This window comes from Mizuhopecten yessoensis, unplaced genomic scaffold (assembly GCF_002113885.1).
Source record: "Mizuhopecten yessoensis strain PY_sf001 unplaced genomic scaffold, ASM211388v2 scaffold8381, whole genome shotgun sequence".
Classification (NCBI taxonomy): domain Eukaryota; kingdom Metazoa; phylum Mollusca; class Bivalvia; order Pectinida; family Pectinidae; genus Mizuhopecten; species Mizuhopecten yessoensis.
Window position 1 is genome coordinate 810,008 of NW_018407519.1, and position 24,221 is coordinate 834,228.

The 24,221-nt window shown below is 39.3% G+C and overlaps 1 protein-coding gene across 6 annotated transcripts in view; it reads left to right on the forward strand.

Annotated features, from left to right (window-relative positions):
* Positions 1-24,221, forward strand: part of LOC110455794 (serine/threonine-protein kinase Sgk1-like) — a 67,168-nt gene that overhangs the window by 17,171 nt on the left and 25,776 nt on the right. For 5 of the 6 annotated variants that reach the window (XM_021506163.1, XM_021506165.1, XM_021506166.1 and 2 more), the window contains exon 4: positions 4,644-4,789. In XM_021506163.1, the coding sequence (XP_021361838.1) occupies positions 4,644-4,789 (146 nt within the window). Of the gene's footprint in view, positions 1-3,028; positions 3,150-4,643; positions 4,790-24,221 lie in introns of those variants that run through there. The other variant, XM_021506168.1, reaches the window with a different exon arrangement.

Consider the following 24,221-nt stretch of genomic DNA (forward strand, 5'->3'; position numbering starts at 1 on the left):
AATAAACAAATAATATCAACAACAGGGTTCTGAGTTTAAAATGTGGTGGGGCAGACCAGGATTGGAACCCTGGACCTCTTATCATATACAGTTGCTTTAGCATTAAGGTGCCTGGTCAACGGTAGTTTGCTGGACCAGTTGCTCTTCAGATGTACCGTAAAACCCCATGTAATTTGCGCTGGTACTTTTTAAGGTATGCAAATTAATTAAGGGGAGGTAACTGTATGTATAGCATACACAGATGTACAACATTGGAATTCTCTAGTGTTTTGCCAGAGGTGGAACTTGGATACTTAAGTTTACAGGTGGGGAAATCCTATACTTTAAAAATAAAATGCTTATCTCTGTGAAATCACTCCTTTGCCAGCAACAAATATAATTGTTTTAAAAAACAATTCTGGGTTTTTTCCATTCCTAGGCCAAGGGAATTAATTCATATACCATGTAAAAATTTAAAAAGTATTCCTAAATGGGAAATAAGGGTAATTTTCAGATGACTACTCCTTTCATGTACGTATGGGTGAACAGATTTTGACCTAATTTAGTCTGAAGCAATGGTGCCCATCCCTGGGCCAGGATAAAATTCCATGTTGTATACCTGGAGAGTGTGGCAAACTTATTGATTCAAAATCAAATGATTGTTTAGAGATCAATGGAAACCACATATACTTTTTAAAATAAGCAGATTGAGAACAAGATTATAATATATTGTAATGAAGAAAATCCATAGAATTTAAATGTGAGATCACAAATATGAAACTGTTCAATGAGAAGTATGGTTTCTGATAGCATAACAAGATGTTTGTTGATAATCTATCAACGTTGAAGGTGCCAAAACATAAACAAACACTATTGATATTTTCTTCAGGAGATATCTTGATATCTTGATTCATAGCATAAATCAATAGCTGTTTTCAGTAGTTCACAGTTAAGAAAGAAACAGTTTAAATATGTTACCTGGCTTGTAAAGATCAGGTTAGTGAGAGTTTAAATTCATACATTGGGCCTATATATATATAAGGTTCTGGTAGAATGATGTTCATTTTGTTAGAATTATATCCAAATATGTTTGTTAAATGTTAAGTTTATGAGATTAGTTTGTATGCCTGTACATGTGGTAGAATGATTGTTGTCTGGAATGTCAGGTAATGTTTAGGCTATAAGTGAGCTACTCGGTCAACACCTCGGGACTATAGGTAGAAAACTGTGAAGCTTGTCTATAGATTTGTGATCTGTCACCTCAGGGTACGTCAGATTTCCCTATAGGACAGTACATTGACAGGTTATTGTCTGTCGTGTGCTTCTATGTAAAGAACGGACATGGGAACCGCTAATGTATGATTTCAGACTTCCTAGTTGTAAAAGTATTCTGACGAAATATGAAATTGACACAGGAGGATCTAAGATGAGAATCTTGCAGATATGATTACATGTGAGACTGAAAACCACTTATATTTCTACTAAGTACAGGTTTGTGTGCTATTTCTGGTTGGTTTTGATAAGCTGTGCACTGTACATGTAAGTATAGATGTATCCAGGCAAGTGATATAATATACATTTATAGACCTGGTGGTAGGGTGATATGAAGATTTGTTTACCTTAGCGGTCATATATGACTGTTGTAGGTATATACAAACTTTCATTTCTTTCTTCCAACAGCACTAAAAATTGTTTATTATACCAAATAAAGTTTCATCAAACACACACACAGAAACAATTCTAGGTCATTGACATATGCTTTAATAACCATAAATCTGCAAGTAAATATAATAAAAAATAATTACAACATCATCCTTCTATATAAAGATGATTGGTCATCTAGCTGCTATTGCTTTTCATGTAGAAAAAGTTGATAATTATCATGTCTCTCAAAAATGATTGAGAGTTTTCCCATGGGGGCATAGGCTATATAGGCTGTTGGGAAATACAATTGTATGTCAACATGGGGTACAGGGTACCATGAGACACGATAATTTGTCTCACAGTCATGTGATGTGTCTGATCAAATCATGGACAGTGTAACTGATCGACGAGGTATATTATAACTTATGTCATCCAAATCTATTTCTTTGCTGTCTTCTACAAATATCATCACAATTAAACTGTGTGGTTAAAGAACTTGTGATTGACAACTGTCAGGTATGTAAACAAATACTTAAGATATGGAATACATGTACTTAAATATTCAAGTACATCACTGAAGAACTTTTTAAACTGAATAGGCTGTAATTTTTCATTCCCAGTGGTGAATTAAAAGAGCAGTCTGGAAATGTTATATTTCCATTGAACAATTAAATGTTTTCAAATGGTAAAAATTGGGGGAAATACATTTCAAGAAAATTCACAAACTTGGGTATTAAGTCTTGTGTGGGGCGGAGGGGGAAGGGGATAAATTGTTTCTTTGAATTCCACGAACAACTTCTAAATCTACCACTGCATTATAGTGCTATAAAGCCTATGCAGTATAATAGTTCAACAAGGGACTAGCTAGCTGGCTATAATAACTTTTTCTTAAATATAAATAGATTTTCATTTTGCACTCTAAGAGCATAAATGCTACCAATTATGTGCCAACAAGAGTGACTAATATACCAGATTTTGTTTCTCAGTTATTGTGAAATAGATATAAAGTTTAATTTAAATTTGCACTCTTGACACATTGTACTCATTTCCTTAAAAAAACTTCCTTGTAATTTTCCACTTCAGTACATTTCATATAAAGACATGTCAAATCATTTCTAAATTAAGGAAAAAGGGTATTTACCACAAAAATATCATCAGGTGTTAATTAATTTCTCAGTCAAATACGTTGAAATCTTTTATTGTAAATAAGTGTCTCTATAGCTGATCTGTTGGTTAAGGACCAGGAAATCCTGCCGATGACGGGCAGCAGTGCATAGTTTTTACCTGTGGCCCAATCAAATCTGACACATTCTTGTTACTTGACTGGTCATGTGACCAAGTCGTGGCCTGACCTTCATTTGATACTGTAGGATGTAGTGTGCACTCTGTAGGTATTTAATACTAGACACTGTATCTAATGCTGATCCACTGCTCTGTAGAACAGTAGAACATTTTATCACCTTATCTACACCTAAATACAAGTGATGGTGTTTGAAAAGTTTTTCCAGGGAATTTTTAACTTAAAGGTAGGTTTCTATGAAGAGTCACATCTGTATATATATATTTTGTATATATATGTAAATGCAATTTGTATGATATAAGTTCTGTGCAGTTTTAAGAGATAATTATGACAATTTATTTATATTTTGAATTATTTATGAAATTATAACTGGAATGAGTTTTTGACCTCTTGTGTTTATATATATAATCGTTCCAGATCTGTCTTATCTTTGACAGCCGTGCTCTAGATGTGAGAATGCCTGGGGACACCCTCCCGGTACTATATGATCCAGTTATGTAAACATGGACAGTTGATAAGACTGTTTACCTGGCTATTTGTATTAATTTATAACAGGTGTAAACATAGTCAATAATACTAACGCACTACTGTATACAGTATCCAAATCTGGAGTATTTGATTTATGAATTTTCTGAAGTGATTATGTCAGCATCGTTTCGATTATTACATAACATACCAAATAAAATGCAGTGTTTACCATATTTGACTTAATAAATACTTAAATGCTTACTGTTATTTAGGGAAATCAAAATGATTGAAAAATATTATAAAAAAATTTGAAAAAATCAGTAGTTTGAAATCAGTAGTTTCAACATTTTTTTTCAGGTTTGTTTTCTTTATAAACACCATGTTGGGTACCTTCGGGGATGCCTTCGACATGCTATTTCAGTGGGGTAGCACTCTAAAGTCACAAGGATGCAAACAGATTACACCAATATACTGCCTCCAGGACACATATACGCGCATGCACGCATACCTCACACACATGGAGACACGTCCTTAAATGACCTCTGCTGTTAATAGGACATTAAACACTATAAAACCAAGAAAATATGGGAGCACTTAAAAGTGTTGGAGCATGTATGAGAGATAGGGGGACACTTATTAGGTTCAATACAGTATGTACATATTGCTAAATGATTGATTTATGTACATGTTTGAATTAATTCCTCCTTGTTATAATAAATACAAATAAGAATAAATAAAACTGACTGACTGTATTGAGGAATAATTATGGAATCCTACAGAGTGTGTTTAATGGCTAAGCTCCATCAATGTGACATACTGGAATTTGTCTACAAACTTTTTTTTCAAGTGATATACGTAAACCTGACCTAGATATAAAAATGCTACAACAGCACATCTAGACCCTGACCGCTTCTCCTCCCTATCAAAGATAACACACATAGGGGGTACAGAGTATAAACCCACGGACAGATTTAGTAAATTTATACTTGTTTAACCTGTATTTTCCGTGGAAATATTGAACATTTTCATGGGCCCTGACATAAAATCTGCCAGCTCTACACGTATAGGTGTCAGGCAAGTGAAATTGTACACATATCCCCCTTCTTTTTCTCACAGTTTCTGTCTGTATGTTTGTAAGTTAATTGGTAGCAGTGAAACTCGTGCGTTGTATCTGTAGAGGCTGTAGATAAGAACTAGTCACCTGCCGAATAAAGACCAGCTTTAAATAAATTTCTTGTTATGTCAAACACAGATAAAGAAGCTATACCCAGAGTCCAACCTTCGACTGCCTGGAAAGAAGATATTCGGAAACTTGGACCCAGATTTTATCCAGCAACGAAGAGACGGCCTGGATGATTTCATACAGAAACTTGTCACTCACCCGAAGATTTCCCAAAAGTAAGTATATTTTCTGCTGTGTCAGCTGAAAAGATAGGTGAATATAGTTTCAAATGAAATCCAATTTAAAAGGGTTTAAACAGGTCTTAATCAGTTAGCCAGAAAGAGTGGTTATTATTGATCAAGCATTATTGTTTATGTATGTTGTGTTGATTTTGCATACCAATTGACATACATTACTTCTGTCTTTAACAATCTCTCACACACTAATGTCTATCCTTTATTGTTGTACGTTATGTCACATTTTATGTCAAAATATTATCCTTTTGCAAGGAAGACATCATTTTAGATGTTCTGATTAGCTAAAGCATTCCATAAATATTGATGGCTTTCATTAAAATGAGCAGATTCAGGTACCTGATCATTAACAGCTGTTGTTCACTTCTGATTGGTTTTCCCTACCAGACAATACCTGTACACCTCACCTGGCACAAAACGAAGTCCATGCCTGGTGATAAGCCCACACACATATACTAAAGTTCAGCAAAAAGTGTCAGCTCAAATGCCATATCATTTTCCCGTAATATAATAAATAAACACACCCTACTTTGAGTAGAGATTATGTGTCTGGTCCTTAGGCTTATTGCATGATAAATACGGTATACTCAAGGTCACAGGAAACGTTTGTCAAAATCTTCCAATGACTTATCAAGCCCCCTAGTCATTAGGGTAAATTGGTGTGATTTAAGGGCTATCAGCGGTGTCAGAACATTTATTATCTAGACTGATATTCAAGGTCATGCAAGGAAGTTAAATATGTTGAATTTTTCACATATGTTCTCCTCAAACATTGAAGCATCAAGTATTCTTCACCATCACCTTTATAAATAGCAGGTGATTGATAAATGTCTCTTGGATTTCTCACCAAACTTGGTTGAGGTTTTTATAATGCCTGGGCCAAGTTTGATGATGACTCCAATTCGTACCATATTAATAAGATAAAAGGAATTTCCTTAATTCCGATTGGTTGTTGTTTTCCAGAAATGTATTCAGTTGTCTTTGCCATATTTGGTGTATGCTTTCTGTCCCTAATAGGATATTTATAATTACGTACTTCCCAAGAAACTCACAACGGGGAAAATTAAATCTGGGAATTAGCTTGTTGATTTTGAACATTTGGTAAAGTGTAATTTTGAAAAATATTAGTGTATGTATTTCTAATGTAATAGACATAAATTAAAATAAAAGCAGAGAAATGTTAATGAAGATGGATGAGTAGGCTAGCTAATAAAGCCTTAGTGACTTTAACCCTACAGGTAATTTTCCATTCAAGAGTCGCATTTGCAATCAAATATGTTCTTAATGAATAGGTATATACATTCGAGGAGCATTTTTATGTGTATTTTGATCAGTGTCGTTTTTAATATGCAGCACATCTTCTTAAAGTATCCTGAAAGATGATTTAAAAATCACATTAACACTGAAACGATAGCTGAAATAGTGTTTACAGTGATGTTAATGTGCTCAAATTGATTTTGCCTACGCCATTAAAAAACAGGTGAAATTGACATCTTCCAAACACTTTATCCGTTATAATTACAAAGACATGACGTATCACAATGCAATTTTTCAGATGTGAGCACTTTAGTTAATTCTTTCCTCAAGGTCTCGGCAAAACAGTTCAAAAACATAGCGAAATCTACAGTCACCTCAAGGCTACTATTTACTGTAATCATGTTGATTTTCATAACTTATAAATGGTGCATTGTTGGTTTATCTGACGTTATGAGTTCTCTAACACTTACTGGGAAGGCCTTGGGCCACCCTAATAGACCAACAACAAAGGTCCAGCTTGGACATGTAGAGAACTTACGTAGGTATACACGTAGGTAAACACCTACAATGGAGGGTGTGTTAGCTGATAGGTCGTTTACAGACTGGACAACATTCCACCACAGAGGCGGCTACAACGACAAAGGAAAGGTTATAGTTATATGTCCAGTGTGTTTCTTAAAACCCACCCCTGGAAAGGAAAGGTCATACATGAAGGTGAGGTCGGCTAGGGTTAAAGGTCATGGAAATGTGTATTATGATACACTTTTTTGTGAATGATTTCTTCCAATATTTACTTTATTGAGACCATGTCATAGTGATGCAACAATGTTTAAGAGAAGGGATAGATGCAGTGTTTTTGCATAAATCTATGGCACAGTTTTTTGAAGTATGTACAACAGTAAAAAAATCTTCTTTCCTTCTAATTATAATCAGATTTATGGAAAGGTATTTAAATTCTATCTAATTGGGCCAGTAGGTCGTGTCAAACATTCTGTAAATCGCTACTTACTGGTTAGATTTCTTCTGTTTTTCTCAACCATGACAGAAAAGGGGATTGTGGCCAATTAGTGCCAGTATTAATATATTTTTGGTTTCCTAACACGAAATGGTTTAATTAATTCTATTTATAATCAATATTGTTGTTTTAGTTAAATGTTTTAAGTGCTTCGTTGTATCATTCCTGTCAACATTGATGTACCAGTCTCTATTCTTCTTGAACAAACCTCCACAAGTACTTCATCAAAGTCAGCACCATGCTTTAATCAGGAATTAATCCTGTTTGGAGTGCTATGCTGACCCGCTGGTAATAAAACAGTCTCTTTTAAACCTGTTGACTCATCGTCTAACATGTGTTTGTCATAACCAAGGTATCAGGAAATTTTGTACATCCCCGGGCTACAATGTCAGACTGACTGTGCTGTCAAAGTTGGCAGTGTTATAGTGATGTAAATTATGTGTAGCACCATAAACGTGAGCACGGATACAATGAAACTAATCTAAACACCACGTTCTGGTCTAATATTTACAGTTTCAATGGAACCACAAAAACCACAATAGTAAATACATGAAAGAATATCAGGTTATATAATTAGTACACACCTTGACAGTTCCATGTTACACAGTTTATATATAGATGTATGCATGTATTGTTTTTTTCATTATAGACTAAACAAACTTTGTTTCCTTGTCAAAACTGCTGCAGAAAAAGAATGAAAATTTTATAAACATAATGAACACACTGTTGTAATAATAGTTGCAAGTTCAATGCAACCGCACAAACCACAAAAGTAAATACACAAAAGGATACCAGGTTATTTAGTAAACAGTTGACAGCTCCATGTAAGGGAGTTTCATGCATGTATAGATTCATGTTTTTTTGCCTGTTCATTCATTATAAAGCTGAGGGGGAAAAAGGTGTAAATTTTATGAATAAGAATTCAATGAAAACAATTATCATGTAATGTTTCTTAGAGGTCAGGTTTAAGGAAACTTTACAATGTGTTAATTTTCCTGCAGGTTTTACTTTGAACGTATGGATCCCTGTACCACTGCCAAAATGGTTTTCTTTTCAGAAATGAGTTATCGAAGCTTAAGATCATGCCCAATAAAACAGTTTCCAATACTTAGTACGTATTGGAAACTGTGTTATTGGGCTGATTATCACTTTGATAACTCATTTCTGAAAAGAAAACCATACTTTGCTGGACTTTTATGAGAAATAATGAAGATGAAAAAAAATAAAATATGAACAACAACAGTGTTCCGAGTGTAAAAATATTAGTGGGGCCGGACCGGATTAGTGGGGCTGGACCGGATTAGTGGGGCTGGAACGGATTAGTGGGGCTGGACCGGATTAGTGGGTCTGGACCGGATTAGTGCGGCTGGATCGGATTAGTGGGGCTGGACCGGATTAGTGGGTCTGGATCGGATTAGTGGGGCTGGACCGGATTCGTGGGGCTGGATCGGATTAGTGGGGCCGGACCGGATTAGTGGGGCTGGACCGGATTAGGGGGGCACGACCAGATTAGTGGGGCCGTACCGGATTAGTGGGGCTGGACCGGATTAGTGGGGCCGGACCGGATTAGTGGGGCTGGACCGGATTAGTGGGGCACGACCAGATTAGTGGGGCCGTACCGGATTAGTGGGGCTGGACCGGATTAGTGGGGCACGACCGGATTCCAACCCTGATATAGTGGGACTAGACTGAATTTCAACCCTGATATAATTGCTCTTATTGATTCAGCTACCTAGTGAATAGAAGTGTCTAGGCCCAACAGTGCTTCAGTTATATATAAATGGAAGTTAAGGGGAGGCTACTGTATTTGGGAAAGACCACAGTACAGTGGAACAGGGACCCTTAATACTACAACTGTCAATGACTTGCATTGTTTATTTCATGAGACGTGTATTACTGCATTCTTGATACAGTGATGAGCTGGTTGTAATGTCATCACTGTAAAATATAATTGTGACATGACTCGGATGATATGATAATATCATTGTAGATGTCACTGTCTGAGTCATTACATCCGTTAGGTAAAATAGATCACTGTGACCTTCACCTCTAGGTTACATCTTGGTCAAAAGTCAAATAAATGCAAATGTTTTTGTGGAAATTGTCTTGGCTTTAAACTGTTGAAATAAATCATCACAATCACGAGATGAGCAGTATACTTAATCAAGGTCATGGTGACCTTAACCTCTAGGTCAAAGGTGAAAAAAGTGCAAAGCAAAAATAAGGGAAGACATATATTTTCTTCACAAATGTTCAGATCATAGCTTCTAAATCGCTGAATATTTTGTGACAAGACATCATACCAGATTCATCTCAATAAGCACCCAGGGCTCTTGAAAAATTGGCCAAAAGTCTTCTTATGAAGAACAACAGAATATTAGTAGTGACATAAATTGTGTGTAAAGACAAGACAACTGTCAGACACATTCCCAGGGAGAAGTCAGACACATTCCCAGGGAGAAGTCAGACACAATTCAAGGGAGAAGTCAGACACATTCCCAGGGAAAAGTCAGACACAATCCCAGGGAGGAGTCAGACACAATCCCAGGGAGAAGTCAGACACATTCCCAGGGAGAAGTCAGGCACATTCCCAGGGAGAAGTCAGAGACATTCCCAGGGAGAAGTCAGACACATTCCCAGGGAGAAGTCAGACGCATTCCCAGGAAGAAGTCAGACACATTCCCAGGGAGAAGTCAGACACATTCCCAGGGAGGAGTCGGACACATTCCCAGGGAGAAGTCAGACACATTCCCAGGGAGGAGTCAGACACATTCCCAGGGAGGAGTCGGACACATTCCCAGGGAGGAGTCGGACACATTCCCAGGGAGAAGTCGGACACATTCCCAGGGAGAAGTCAGACACATTCCCAGGGAGGAGTCAGACACATTCCCAGGGAGAAGTCAGACCCAATCCCAGGGAGAAGTCAGACACATTCCCAGGGAGAAGTCAGACACAATCCCAGGGAGAAGTCAGACAAATTCCCAGGGAGAAGTCAGACATATTCCCAGGGAGAAGTCAGATACAATCCCATGGAGAAGTCAGACAAATTCCCAGGGAGAAGTCAGACACATTCCCAGGGAGAAGTCAGACACAATCCCAGGGAGAAGTCAGACATATTCCCAGGGAGAAGTCGGACACAATCCCAGGGAGAAGTCAGACACATTCCCAGGGAGAATTCCTTAAGTGTTCCCTAAAACACTTGAAGTTATTCATGGTGATGAGACTGAGTACTTGATATAAGGTTTACTGTGTTTTGTGAACCAGAGCAGAAAAAGGTGTAGCCGGATTTTTGGCAAAGGGGACACATAAGGAGTTGATATAAGGAATTGTTACATACCTTGTGGTTAGTTTATAATTACAGTATTATATTAAATATTTTTATAACTTCAGGTGAACTACATTAAACTTAAAGGATTTCCAACACAAAAACTATTTTTGCAGTTAATATTAACTGTAAGCATTAATACTATTGAGGAAATGTTATTTCGATTATAGAATTAATAAATTAGCTCGTATTCCCATTGATGACTTTATCAATAACACTTCATTGATTTATAGATGGGCGTCAGCTTTAAGTAAAAACAATCCTTGAATATAGAAATAGGCATTCGGTTGGGTGATTTGTATATATATTTGATTTGCACCTGTAGTTTTACAATTGAACCATTGATATATGAATGATTATTTTATGTTCATCATAACACTCTCTTGGAATGATGAATGATGAATTTATGCTAATGAGGTTGATGGGTTAAACCACAGGAAATGTGTCTGTGCGTTGAGGAACTTTTATGAATGACCTCTAGTGGGAAGGTGTGTTTATGTAAGGTTATGGACTAAAACTGTCAGTGATATAGTAGGCCGTGTGGGCAGTCAGTGACAGAGTAAGAGATGGGCTGTCCCACACTCAGCCCAACATATGACCTTAAAACATCAAAAAACCCTCATTCATAAGCCTCCATGTACTTTGGTATATATATAGTAAAAGGCAATATTGTATTGCATAAAGTCACAGAATGACCTGCTGAACTAAACTGGCCATTATTAAACAGCCATAATAGCTGTTTTTTCTTAGTTCACATGAAATGAAGTGCATTTGAGTTATACCATGGCGTGACGTCTGTCATTAATGTAACATGTGACTGCTGTTTTGGTGGTGGAGGTGGGTATGGGTGGTGTGGAGAGGGACAGTATAGTGGGGTAGGGATGGGGTGGAGAGGGACAGTATAGTGGGGTAGGGATGGGGTGGAGAGGGACAGTTTAGTGGGGTAGAGATGGGGGGGAGAGGGACAGTATAGTGGGGTAGGGATGGGGTGGAGAGGGACAGTTTAGTGGGGGAGGGATGGGGTGGAGAGGGACATTATAGTGGGGGAGGGATGGGGTGGAGAGGGACATTATAGTGGGGGAGGGATGGGGTGGAGAGGGACATTATAGTGGGGGAGGGATGGGGTGGAGAGGGACAGTATAGTGGGGTTGGGATGGGGTGGAGGGGGACAGTAAAGTGGGGTAGGGATGGGCTGGATAGGGACAGTATTTAGTGGGTTAGGGGTGGGCTGGAGAGGAACAGTATATAGTGGATTAGGGTTGGGTGACGGGAGTGGGAGGTGGGGTATGGGTGGTGTGAAGAGGGTCAGTATAGGGGGGTAGGGATGGAATGGAGAGGGACAGTATAGAGTGGTAGGGATGGGGTGGAGAGGGACAGTTTAGTGGGGGAGGGATGGGGTGGAGAGGGACAGTATAGTGGGGGAGGGATGGGGTGGAGAGGGACAGTATAGTGTGGTAGGGATGGGGTGGAGAGGGACAGTTTAGTGGGGGAGGGATGGGGTGGAGAGGGACATTATAGTGGGGGAGGGATGGGGTGGAGAGGGACATTATAGTGGGGGAGGGATGGGGTGGAGAGGGACATTATAGTGGGGGAGGGATGGGGTGGAGAGGGACATTATAGTGGGGGAGGGATGGGGTGGAGAGGGACATTATAGTGGGGGAGGGATGGGGTGGAGAGGGACATTATAGTGGGGGAGGGATGGGGTGGAGAGGGACATTATAGTGGGGGAGGGATGGGGTGGAGAGGGACAGTTTAGTGGGGTACGGATGGGGGGGAGAGGGACAGTATAGTGGGGTAGGGATAGGGTAGAGAGGGACAGTATAGTGGGGTAGAGATGGGGTGGAGAGGGACAGTATAGGGGGGTAGGGATGAGGTGGAGAGGGACAGTATAGTGGGGTAGGGATGGGCTGGAGAGGGACAGTATTTAGTGGGTTAGGGGTGGGCTGGAGAGGAACAGTATATAGTGGATTAGGGTTGGGTGATGGGAGTGGGAGGTGGGGTATGGGTGGTGTGAAGAGGGTCAGTATAGTGGGGTAGGGATGGAATGGAGAGGGACAGTATAGAGTGGTAGGGATGGGGTGGAGAGGGACAGTATAGTGGGGTAGGGATGGGGTGGAGAGGGACAGTAAAGTGGGGTAGGGATGGGGTGGAGAGGGACAGTATAGAGGGGTAGGGATGAGGTGGAGAGGGACAGTATAGTGGGGTAGGGATGAGGTGGAGAGGGACAGTATAGTGGGGTAGGGGTGGGGTGGAGAGGGACAGTATAGTGGGGTATGGGTGGTGTGGAGAGGGTCAGTATAGTGGGGGAGGGGGGGGCTAGAGAGGGACAGTATAGTGGGGGAGGGATGGGCTGGAGAGGGACAGTATTTAGTGGGTTAGGGGTGGGCTGGAGAGGAACAGGATATAGTGGGTTAGGGGTGGAGTGGAGAGGGACAGTATAGTGGGGGAAGGATGGGGTGGAGAGGGACAGTATAGTGGGGTAGGGGTGGAGAGGGACAGGTTAGTGGGGTAGGGGTGGGGTGGAGAGGGACAGTATAGTGGGGTAGGGATGGGGTGGAGAGGGACAGTATAGTGGGGTATGGGTGGTGTGGAGAGGGTCAGTATAGTGGGGTAGGGGTGGGCTAGAGAGGGACAGTATAGTGGGGTAGGGATGGGCTGGAGAGGGACAGTATTTAGTGGGTTAGGGGTGGGCTGGAGAGGAACAGTATATAGTGGGTTAGGGGTGGGTGATGGGAGTGGGAAGTGGGGTATGGGTGGTGTGGAGAGGGACAGTATATAATGGGGTATGGTGGTTGATGGAGGTGGGTGTGGGTGTTGTGGAGAGGGACAGTATATACAATGTAGTAGGGTAGGGGTGGGTGATGGGAGGTGGGGTATGGGTGGAGAGGGGGCAGTATAGTTGGGTAGGGATGGGGTGGAGAGTGAAAGTATATAATGGGGTAGGGGTGGGTGATGGGGGTGCATGGGAGGTGGGGTATGGGTGGAGAGGGTCAGTATAGTGGGGTAGGGATGGGATGGAGAGGGATAGTATATAGTTGGGTAGGGGTGGGTGATGGGGGTGCATGGGAGGTGGAGTATGGGTGGAGAGGGACAGTAAAGTGGGGAAGGGATGGGATGGAGAGGGACAGTATATGGTGGGGTAGGGGTGGGTGATGGGGGTGCATGGGAGGTGGGGTATGGGTGGTGTTGAGAAGGACAGTATAGTAGGGTAGCGATGGGGTGGAGAGGGACAGTATATAGTGGGGTAGGGTTGAGAGGTGGGGTAGAGGTGGCCTGGAGAGGGAGCAGTATATAGTGGGGTAGGGTTGAGAGGGGGGGTTGAGGTGGGCTGGAGAGGGAGCAGTATATAGGGGGGTAGGGTTGAGAGGTGGGGTAGAGGTGGGCTGGAGAGGGAGCAGTATATAGTGGGGTAGGGTTGAGAGGTAGAGTAGAGGTGGGCTGGAGAGGGACAGTATATAGTGGGGTAGGGTTGAGAGGAGGGGTAGAGGTTGGCTGGAGAGGGACAGTATAGTGAGGTAGGGTTGAGAGGTGGGGTAGAGGTGGGATGGAGAGGGACAGTATATAGTGGGGTAGGGATGAGAGGTGGGGTAGAGGTGGGCTGGAGAGGGACAGTATATAGTGGGGTAGGTTTGAAAGGTGGGGTAGAGGTGGGCTGGAGAGGGACAGTATATGTTGGGGCAAGGTTGAGAGGTGGGGCAGAGGTGGGCTGGAGAGAGACAGTATATAGTGGGGTAGGGTTGGGAGGGGGGGTAGAGGTTGGCTGGAGAGGGACAGGATATAGTGGGTTAGGGTTGAGAGGTGGGGTAGAGGTTGGCTGGAGAGGGACAGTATAGTGAGGTAGGGTTGAGAGGTGGGGTAGAGGTGGGCTGGACAGGGACAGTATATGTTGGGGTAAGGTTGAGAGGTGGGGTAGAGGTGGGCTGGAGAGGGACAGTATCTAGTGGGGTAGGGTTGAGAGGTGGGGTTGAGGTGGGCTGGAGAGGGACAGTATATAGTGGGTTAGGGTTGAGAGGTGGGGTAGAGGTGGGCTGGAGAGGGACAGTATAGTGGGGTAGGGATGGGTGGAGAGGTACAGTATAGTGGGGTAGAGGTGGGGTAGAGGTGGGCTGGAGAGGGACAGTATATAGTGGGGTAGGGTTGAGAGGGGGGGTAGAGGTGGGCTGGAGAGGGACAGTATAGTGGGGTAGGGATGGGTGGAGAGGGACAGTATATAGTGGGGTAGGGTTGAGAGGTGGGGTAGAGGTGGGCTGGAGAGGGAGCAGTATATATTATGATCCATTGACCCATGTCTGTCCCATTGAATCAGGTCATCCCTCTGGTGATTTCTTAAAAGATCTTCTTCATACTTGATACAAAAATCAAATAAACTATACCTGATAGCTGTTCCAAGGTCAAAGTTACTATTTATGGGAACTCATTCTGTTCAGTGTCCCAACTGACTATTGTAAGAGTTCTCTGAAGTATAACATGTTGGATTCTAAAGAAAAGAAATTTTCATGCTAAAAATGTTGTATTATTCATCAATATCCAAGTAACTCAGGCTTCCAAATGAAGACTAAGAATAAACAAATATAGATATTCAGATCAAGATGAATTTTCAGTACCGTACATAGAAACAATCTAGAAATCCCTCAGCCTTGCTCTTTCCACGTTCCAAAACCTCACTTAAATCCTAATCATAAGTGCTGCTCCAAAGATAGGAACCCCCATTTTAGCGGTGGACCAGAAAAGACTTCAAAAAATGATTGATCTTTTATAAAGATATAAAGTTCCTGTTCAAATTATTCAAATGATGTGTGAAAGGAACATCCTTCAAGTGCGCAGTAAAGAGTGTGGGAGAGACGAATGAACTTCAGTTTCATTTTCGTTTCCTTGATGGACATCACAACCAGAAATTCACATTCATCAAAATTTCCTGTAGAGTAATCTATTAGCAGGTAAAAGTGTCCACCTATGGTACACTGCCAACATTAATCGGAGCAGTTGGGTCTGTCAGTGACATTTTCTACAATAAACTAACAGTTACTGACCACTGAAGACCCTATGTGACCTACATCACCATGGCCTTTGGACATTTTGGCCGGTCACTACCACTCCCTAAAATACACAGGTATCGGACAAAGCTCAACAAAGAAGGCTGTGATAAGTCTAAACAAAAATAGAATGGTTTTGATTTTGATCAAGTTTTGAATGCTCACAGGACAAGTTAAATAGGTAATATATATTTAAATTTTCTAGTCCTTCGTCAGCGGAACTATATATAGTTCTAGATTCCCTCAAGGTAACATCCCAAGCATATAGAAAAGCTATTTCTGTAACATAATAAGTTTTTAATAGTCTAATGATATTTGTGATAACAGAATTTCCTCAGGGACTTTGTTAGGGTAGGTGATTGTCACTAGCCCTTTAGTCATTACTAAAATCTGCGTATAGTCCGAAGTCTGAAGGCTAGTATGGAAGTGTTGAACCTTGTTATGGTATATACTTTAAACAGAAATTGAAATATTTATAGTGATTCACAAGTTTTCCTTACAATTTAGCAAATATCAAAAGCATTCCAAATCAGTCAACAGACACACTTTAGAGTACCAATTATGAAAACCAATTCATCTGCCACTAGATTTGGTTTTCAGGGGATAGGGATGTGCTGTTCTGTCTTGTCTGTTTGTTTGTACATCCTTCTGACACACCTTAATCTGCCAAGCGATTATACTGCTTCAAACAAAACGGTAATTCTCTGGCCAAAGTTCAAATATCTATGAAATATTTAATTTGCTGCATGACTGACTATTTATGGATTTCCATCAAACTAGCTATATGTGCTTGCATAAAGACTATATTGATGCAAAGTTTAAAGATCAACAAAGTGTTTGCTCATCTTATCATGTTATTTGTTGTTTCCTTAATTGTGATTATGATTGCCCCTTCCTGGACAATACCTGTATTATGCGTAGATTTTCACCAAATGGTGTGTGCGTTTCAATGATGCCAATGCCCAAGCATGTTGCCTGGAGCCTATACTCTTTTTTTCTGGGGCTACTGGATATTGAAGTTATAGTAACGGATGGAAATATGTTGCATACAAAAAATTATAGGTCAATCACAATGTCACTTGATTCTATTAATGGAAATGGTTTGTCTAATAACAATCTATGCATGACAGCCATGAGAAAGAAACCTTTAAAGTATATTTGTGTATTATACTTTCTTTACAAGTTGTTGATTCTGAGATAATATACCGTTTTGTTAAAAAAAGTAGTCATTACTGGTGGCCATGAGGCTATGGATTGCCTCTTAATACTGATTACATTGCCTAATTGTTTTTCGTGATTGATAGTCAAGAGAACGTGAGGTATTGATATGTTTTTGAGGTTTGATGAAGCTCAAACAGAAACCTCAAAATACATTGACACAAATCCTGATAAGATCATTAGCCAATCTTAATGCTTTACAGGAAATTGATTTTGGTTAAGTTAAGTGCTGGTATTTTGTCAAGTGTAAAAATTTAATTGCATTTATTTGCAAGGGCGTGAAACAGGACTTTTGATTGGTAGAGTAATTTTACTTGCAGTGGTGTGTAACAGTACTTTTGATTGGTAAAGTAATTTTACTTGCAGTGGAGTGTAACAGTACTTTTGATTGGTTGAGTAATATTGCATGTGATGAAGGTGTGATCTTACATGTTAACAGTGACCTGGTCCAGTTTTCTTGGCAGCTGTTTGGAAGTTTTATTCTGTAATCTACAACGTTCTGGGAGAGCTGTACTAAATGGCCCTATACGTAAACTCCCATCGACCAGGCCACACAGTCAGTCACTGACAGCTGTAGAAAGTGTCAAATTAATTATAATTCTCTGACATCATTTTGAATTGGTTCCAAAGAATGTAGGAGGTAAACTTTTGACCATCACACAGCTTACAGATTACACTTATCAGTATAAAACACACAGCTCAATAATTTCATTGGTCAGTGACACAATTTTGTGTATATTTATAGCTCTGGCTCTTAATAAGCTATTAATTATCAAACCCATGCACTGGCTTTTAGGAACATGGACAAATCAAGGCCAGGCCATTTACTGTTTCTTGCCAAATTTTTCGTGAAAAAAACAGTTGTTTACATTGTGTCATTATAGAACAGGACCATTTAAGCACAGTTTATTAACAAATATGTGAGGGAGTAGATTCAAATTAGCAAATATTGATTTCAATTAAATCAGATACATCCAAAAATAAATTTGTGATAAAATATGACCACATTCTGGATATAGCGATGCACTTATTTTATTTTACTTCTAAAACATAAATTTAGAGCAGTCATTACCTGAAAGTATGCTATAGATAACAACAATGCAAATTAAGGGGCATGAAGGGAAGCTATAACCATTACATAGTTATTTTTGTCATGGCTTCTGGGATAAATGATGCACATTTAATTTGGAATGCATCTACATGGTCTTTAAGTCAGGAAAGCCTGGTGCAAGGGAGTAGAACCAGGTAGTGAGAATATGGTGCAAGGGAGTAGAACCAGGTAGTGAGAACATGGTGCAAGGGAGTAGAACCAGGTAGTGAACACATGGTGCAAGGGAGTAGAACCAGGTAGTGAGCACATGTTGCAAGGGAGTAGAACCAGGTAGTGAGAATATGGTGCAAGGGAGTAGAACCAGGTAATGAGCACATGGTGCAAGGGAGTAGAACAAGGTAGTGAGCACATGGTGCAAAGGGGGTAGAACCAGGTAGTGAGCACATGGAGCAAAGGGAGTAGAACCAGGTAGTGAGAACATGGTGCAAGGGAGTAGAACTAGGTAGTGAGCACATGGTGAAAGGGAGTAGAACCAGGTAGTGAGCTCATGGTGCAAAGGGAGTAGAACCAGGAAGTGAGTACATGGTGCAAGGGAGTAGAACTAGGTAGTGAGCACATGGTGTAAATGGAGTAGAACCAAGTAGTGAGCACTTGGAGCAAGGGAGTAGAACCAGGTAGTGAACACATGGTGCAAGGGAGAAGAACCAGGTAGTGAGCACATGGAGCAAGGGAGTAGAACCAGGTAGTGACCACATGGTGCAAGGGAGTAGAACCAAGTAGTAAGCACATGGTGCAAGGGAGTAGAACTAGGTAGTGAGCACATGGTGCAAGGGTGTAGAACCAAGTAGTGAGCACATGGGGCAAGGGAGTAGAACCAGGTAGTGAACACATGGTGCAAGGGAGTAGAACCAGTTAATGCACACATGGTGCAAGGGAGTAGAACCAAGTATTGAGCACATGGTGCAAGGGAGTGGAACCAGGTAGTGAGCACATGGTGCAAAGGGAGGAGAACCAGGGAGTGATCACATGGTGCAAGGGAGTAGAACCAAGTATTGAGCACATGGTGCAAGGGAGTGGAACCAGGTAGTGAGCACATGGTGCTAGGGAGTAGAACCAAGTAGTGAGCACATGGTTCAAGGGAGTAGAACCAGGTAGGGAGCACATGGTGCCAGGGAGTAGAACCAGGTAGTGAGCAAATGGTTCAAGGGAGTAGAACCAGGGAGTGAACACATGGGTCAAAGGGAGTAGAACCAGGTAGTGAGCACATGGTGCAAGGGAGTAGAACTAGGTAGTGAGCACATGGTGCAAATGGAGTAGAACCAAGTAGTGAGCACATGGTGCAAGGGAGTAGAACCAGGTAGTGAGCACAGAAAGTCCTCAACATCCTACTCCTTTAGACTGAGATATACGTGTACCTGTGGATCACTCACTTCCAAACTATCGGTCATTAACTGTTCCATCAGTGTTGTGGTTGACCAATATGACACGTATGTGACACATTGATATTACTGGTGTCACGTTTATCTGATTCACAATATTTATGTTGTTGATTTTTGGGATGGAGCTACACATGTAACTTGATCTACTGAAAGAACAAGTGTCTTATATGTTTGGCGTGGCTATTTCTCTGACCACACTGTGAATGATTGGACATGTCTAAACCTGGGGGAGTCATCTCTCTTGTCTGTCTGGTGGAGCTCAGACAAACAAAATCACAAAATTGTTAAAGTGTAGTCATACAAAACTGAGAAGGAATAGAAATAATAATTAATTACTCGCAAACCAAAATATAGCTGACATGTAAATGTAATTTTGTTACACCTTAATTAATCCTCTTCCAAAAGACATTTGAGATGTCCATGTGGGTATTTTGTTGAAGTCAATTCCTCACAGACTCTTTTTTCAGACAGACCTATGTTTTGTATGTAACACTTTCTATTTATATGTTATGTTTTCCATTTATAGCATTTTGCTCCCGAACAACAAGGAGTCTTGTCAGATCATTATTTCTCGGACACCTCTTGTTCCTGTTTTTGCTTGTGAAAAGATGTGACGTCTGACTGGATCTACATAAAGATAGATCATACACGCCTTTATTCTGCTAAAGCAACCATTTCACAACAGGGCTGTTATTTTACGCAGCCTAACCAATATACCACAATGGGATCACATGTTTCAATTTTGTCACACACACATTTCATGCCCCATTGATGATGGAGTGGTACATTAGGTTCACCATTACAAATTAAAGGATTTTTTTTACGGCAGTTAAGTGTGGGAGAGAAATAATTAATCACTCCTTTGTGATGAAGAGTTAAAGCTCTAACCTCAGGATACCTGAGGTGGAGCATGCTGCAAAGCTTCGTGCTTAACCTCAAATATCTTACCCTCAGGTTTTGATATTTCTGTCGGCATCACGCCAGAATGATACCGCCCATCCATACAGACTACATATTTCAACTACAACTGCATGCTCTTCTGACAGTGAAACCTTACGATAAAGACCATCCAAAAGAGAGAGCAAAAACAGTCTTAATTGTATTTATAGTCACAGGTGGTCTTTGTAGACAGGTGGTGTTAAATACAGGTGGCCTTTATCTACAGGAGCTGTTATAGACAGGTGATCCTTCTTAACACATTGTCTATCTTGACAGGAGATACTGTAATCACTATAGAAAACTTTTATATTGTAGTTATAAGTCGGTGATTTTTAAGACAGGTTTTAATGTGTTTTTGGATGTTTTGTTTCTGTTTGATAGAAGTGTTGATTATTATAAACAGTATCAACTGTTATTTTTTAAAGTTTTTATTTCTGTTTAGCGATTATTTCTTTCTGGTTGTATAACCTGTTATTCTTTCTTTATCTGAACAACAGTTGAAGGTTACACTACTATAGATTGTTGATCATGTTCTGAAGATGTCCCTGAAGGGACTAGAATGACTTCAAGGTGATCTCCCAACAATGGGAGTTTATCAGAAAAAAAACACCAACAGTAATTGTACATTTAACAACATAACTTTTGATTTACCTGAGAGACAGGTACGTAACCATAGGTGTATGAAGAAATCTCAGGTGTTTGACTATATATGTTATCTGCATATGTAAGGCTAGTTATGGAAATGTATGACTGTATAATATAGGGCAGTGGATTATATAGCACGGCCTCACTTGGTGTATTGGCTGATTGGGATACACAGCACACAGTCTGGAACAACAGTCAACGGCACATACTGAAAATTCAGCAGTGTTCAGGATCATTTATCATGCGCTGTGGTTTTCTTAATTTACTGCAAAATCAGCTGTTTGTGGAGTATTAATATCTAAAAACTCGAAGCCACCTGCTGTTTGGATATTAGCTATATACTCAACACTGTTTGATCATATTAAAAATCAGAAGCTAAAATATCTATATCTATAAGGATATTTGTGAATGGTGAAAATTGGAAATTAAGGTGCTCCAGACAGAAAATTTGATTTTCCAGAAGTTAACAAGTTCATTAATTATGAGTGTTTTGGAAGTTTTTAATTACCAAGGTTCTTCATCCTAAAGGTAAGGGAAACTGGTGTTTATGTATAAGTCTGGAGTCAGTCTATGTTTTCTACCTATAGAAGTGATAATGTAATTAGTAGTTATTCCAGCCATATGGCGGATAGCTGTTATACATTGACGTCAGATATCCTGGCTAGGGTCAACAGGCATCTGTTTTCAATATACGCCATCCTTTCTATTCATTATAGGTATAAATGCCACCTTGACTGACCCCCTTCAAATATAGCAGATATCCGATACGGCATGATCGACATGTAACTGATAGGTTATGGATATTCATGTTATAAAATAATATTATCCATAGATATCATTGGCTCAGTGTTAGGTATGTATATATGTGTATATGTTTATATCATTGGCTCAGTATTAGGTATGTATATATGTGTATATGTTTGTATCATTGGCTCAGTGTTAGGTATGTATATATGTGTATATGTTTGTATCATTGGCTCAGTGTTAGGTATGTATATATGTGTATATGTTTGTATCATTGGCTCAGTGTTAGGTATGTATATATGTGTATATGTTTGTATCATTGGCTCAGTGTTAGGTATGTATATATGTGTATATGTTTGTATCATTGGCTCAGTGTTAGGTATGTATATATGTGTATATGTTTGTATCATTGGCTCAGTGTTAGGTATGTATATATGTGTATATGTTTGTATCATTGGCTCAGTGTTAGGTATGTATATATGTGTATATGTTTGTATCATTGGCTCAGTGTTAGGTATGTATATATGTGTATATGTTTGTATCATTGGCTCAGTGTTAGGTATGTATATATGTGTATATGTTTGTATCATTGGCTCAGTGTTAGGTATGTATATATGTGTATATGTTTGTATCATTGGCTCAGTGTTAGGTATGTATATATGTGTATATGTTTGTATCATTGGCTCAGTGTTAGGTATGTATATATGTGTATATGTTTGTATCATTGGCTCAGTGTTAGGTATGTATATATGTGTATATGTTTGTATCATTGGCTCAGTGTTAGGTATGTATATATGTGTATATGTTTGTATCATTGGCTCAGTGTTAGGTATGTATATATGTGTATATGTTTGTATCATTGGCTCAGTGTTAGGTATGTATATATGTGTATATGTTTGTATCATTGGCTCAGTGTTAGGTATGTATATATGTGTATATGTTTGTATCATTGGCTCAGTGTTAGGTATGTATATATGTGTATATGTTTGTATCATTGGCTCAGTGTTAGGTATGTATATATGTGTATATGTTTGTATCATTGGCTCAGTGTTAGGTATGTATATATGTGTATATGTTTGTATCATTGGCTCAGTGTTAGGTATGTATATATGTGTATATGTTTGTATCATTGGCTCAGTGTTAGGTATGTATATATGTGTATATGTTTGTATCATTGGCTCAGTGTTAGGTATGTATATATGTGTATATGTTTGTATCATTGGCTCAGTGTTAGGTATGTATATATGTGTATATGTTTGTATCATTGGCTCAGTGTTAGGTATGTATATATGTGTATATGTTTGTATCATTGGCTCAGTGTTAGGTATGTATATATGTGTATATGTTTGTATCATTGGCTCAGTGTTAGGTATGTATATATGTGTATATGTTTGTATCATTGGCTCAGTGTTAGGTATGTATATATGTGTATATGTTTGTATCATTGGCTCAGTGTTAGGTATGTATATATGTGTATATGTTTGTATCATTGGCTCAGTGTTAGGTATGTATATATGTGTATATGTTTGTATCATTGGCTCAGTGTTAGGTATGTATATATGTGTATATGTTTGTATCATTGGCTCAGTGTTAGGTATGTATATATGTGTATATGTTTGTATCATTGGCTCAGTGTTAGGTATGTATATATGTGTATATGTTTGTATCATTGGCTCAGTGTTAGGTATGTATATATGTGTATATGTTTGTATCATTGGCTCAGTGTTAGGTATGTATATATGTGTATATGTTTGTATCATTGGCTCAGTGTTAGGTATGTATATATGTGTATATGTTTGTATCATTGGCTCAGTGTTAGGTATGTATATATGTGTATATGTTTGTATCATTGGCTCAGTGTTAGGTATGTATATATGTGTATATGTTTGTATCATTGGCTCAGTGTTAGGTATGTATATATGTGTACCGGTATATGTTTGTATCATTGTCAAAGCATAAAAAACTACTCAATGATCAGACGATGATGATATTTTACCTGCAGATTTTTTTTACCCATATGAAAATATGATTTAATTTAATATGTAGTTTGTATTACTTCATTTTTTTGGTAGGTGATTTTATTTCAATAAAATCCGAAGTAGTCCTCATACACCAACGACATGTCTTAAAACAATTTGGATGTTGTTCTTTGAACATATAGTATTTTTTCTGACATTGGATTATATTTCTTAAGGGATTGAAGCTGATGGTATTTTAATAAACTATGCAATCCCTATTAAAATATCTAAATTGAAGATTGATGGATTAAGTTGTTTGTCTATCAGTTCCACTGTTTGACTAGTTTCGTTGTTGGCCATTTACCATTCCCCCACATCAGAGATGTTACATTTTCAATTGAACACCAATCTTTGGTTGGACAGAAGACATCTATACATACCTCACAACTAGGTCAAGCCACCTTATTAATCTGGCAAAAATGCATTTTGTAATCACATTACAACTAATGTGATAGAATAAATATAATCACCATAATTGTGTTTGTATATTATAGTGAGAATATATAACTTGGGAATTTGGGGGACAATAATAACTAACTCAGACCTACCGACATTTATCCATTATTATTTCCCAAACATTGTTTTAGCTAGCTCACATGTATTCCACTGGAATACATACGTCCTAAATTGATTATGTCTTAATTACCTTCCATGAGATCTTCTATCAAGAAAAAAATATACTGATATATATATACACATGGCTGGTACAAAATGATATCATACTTGGCTG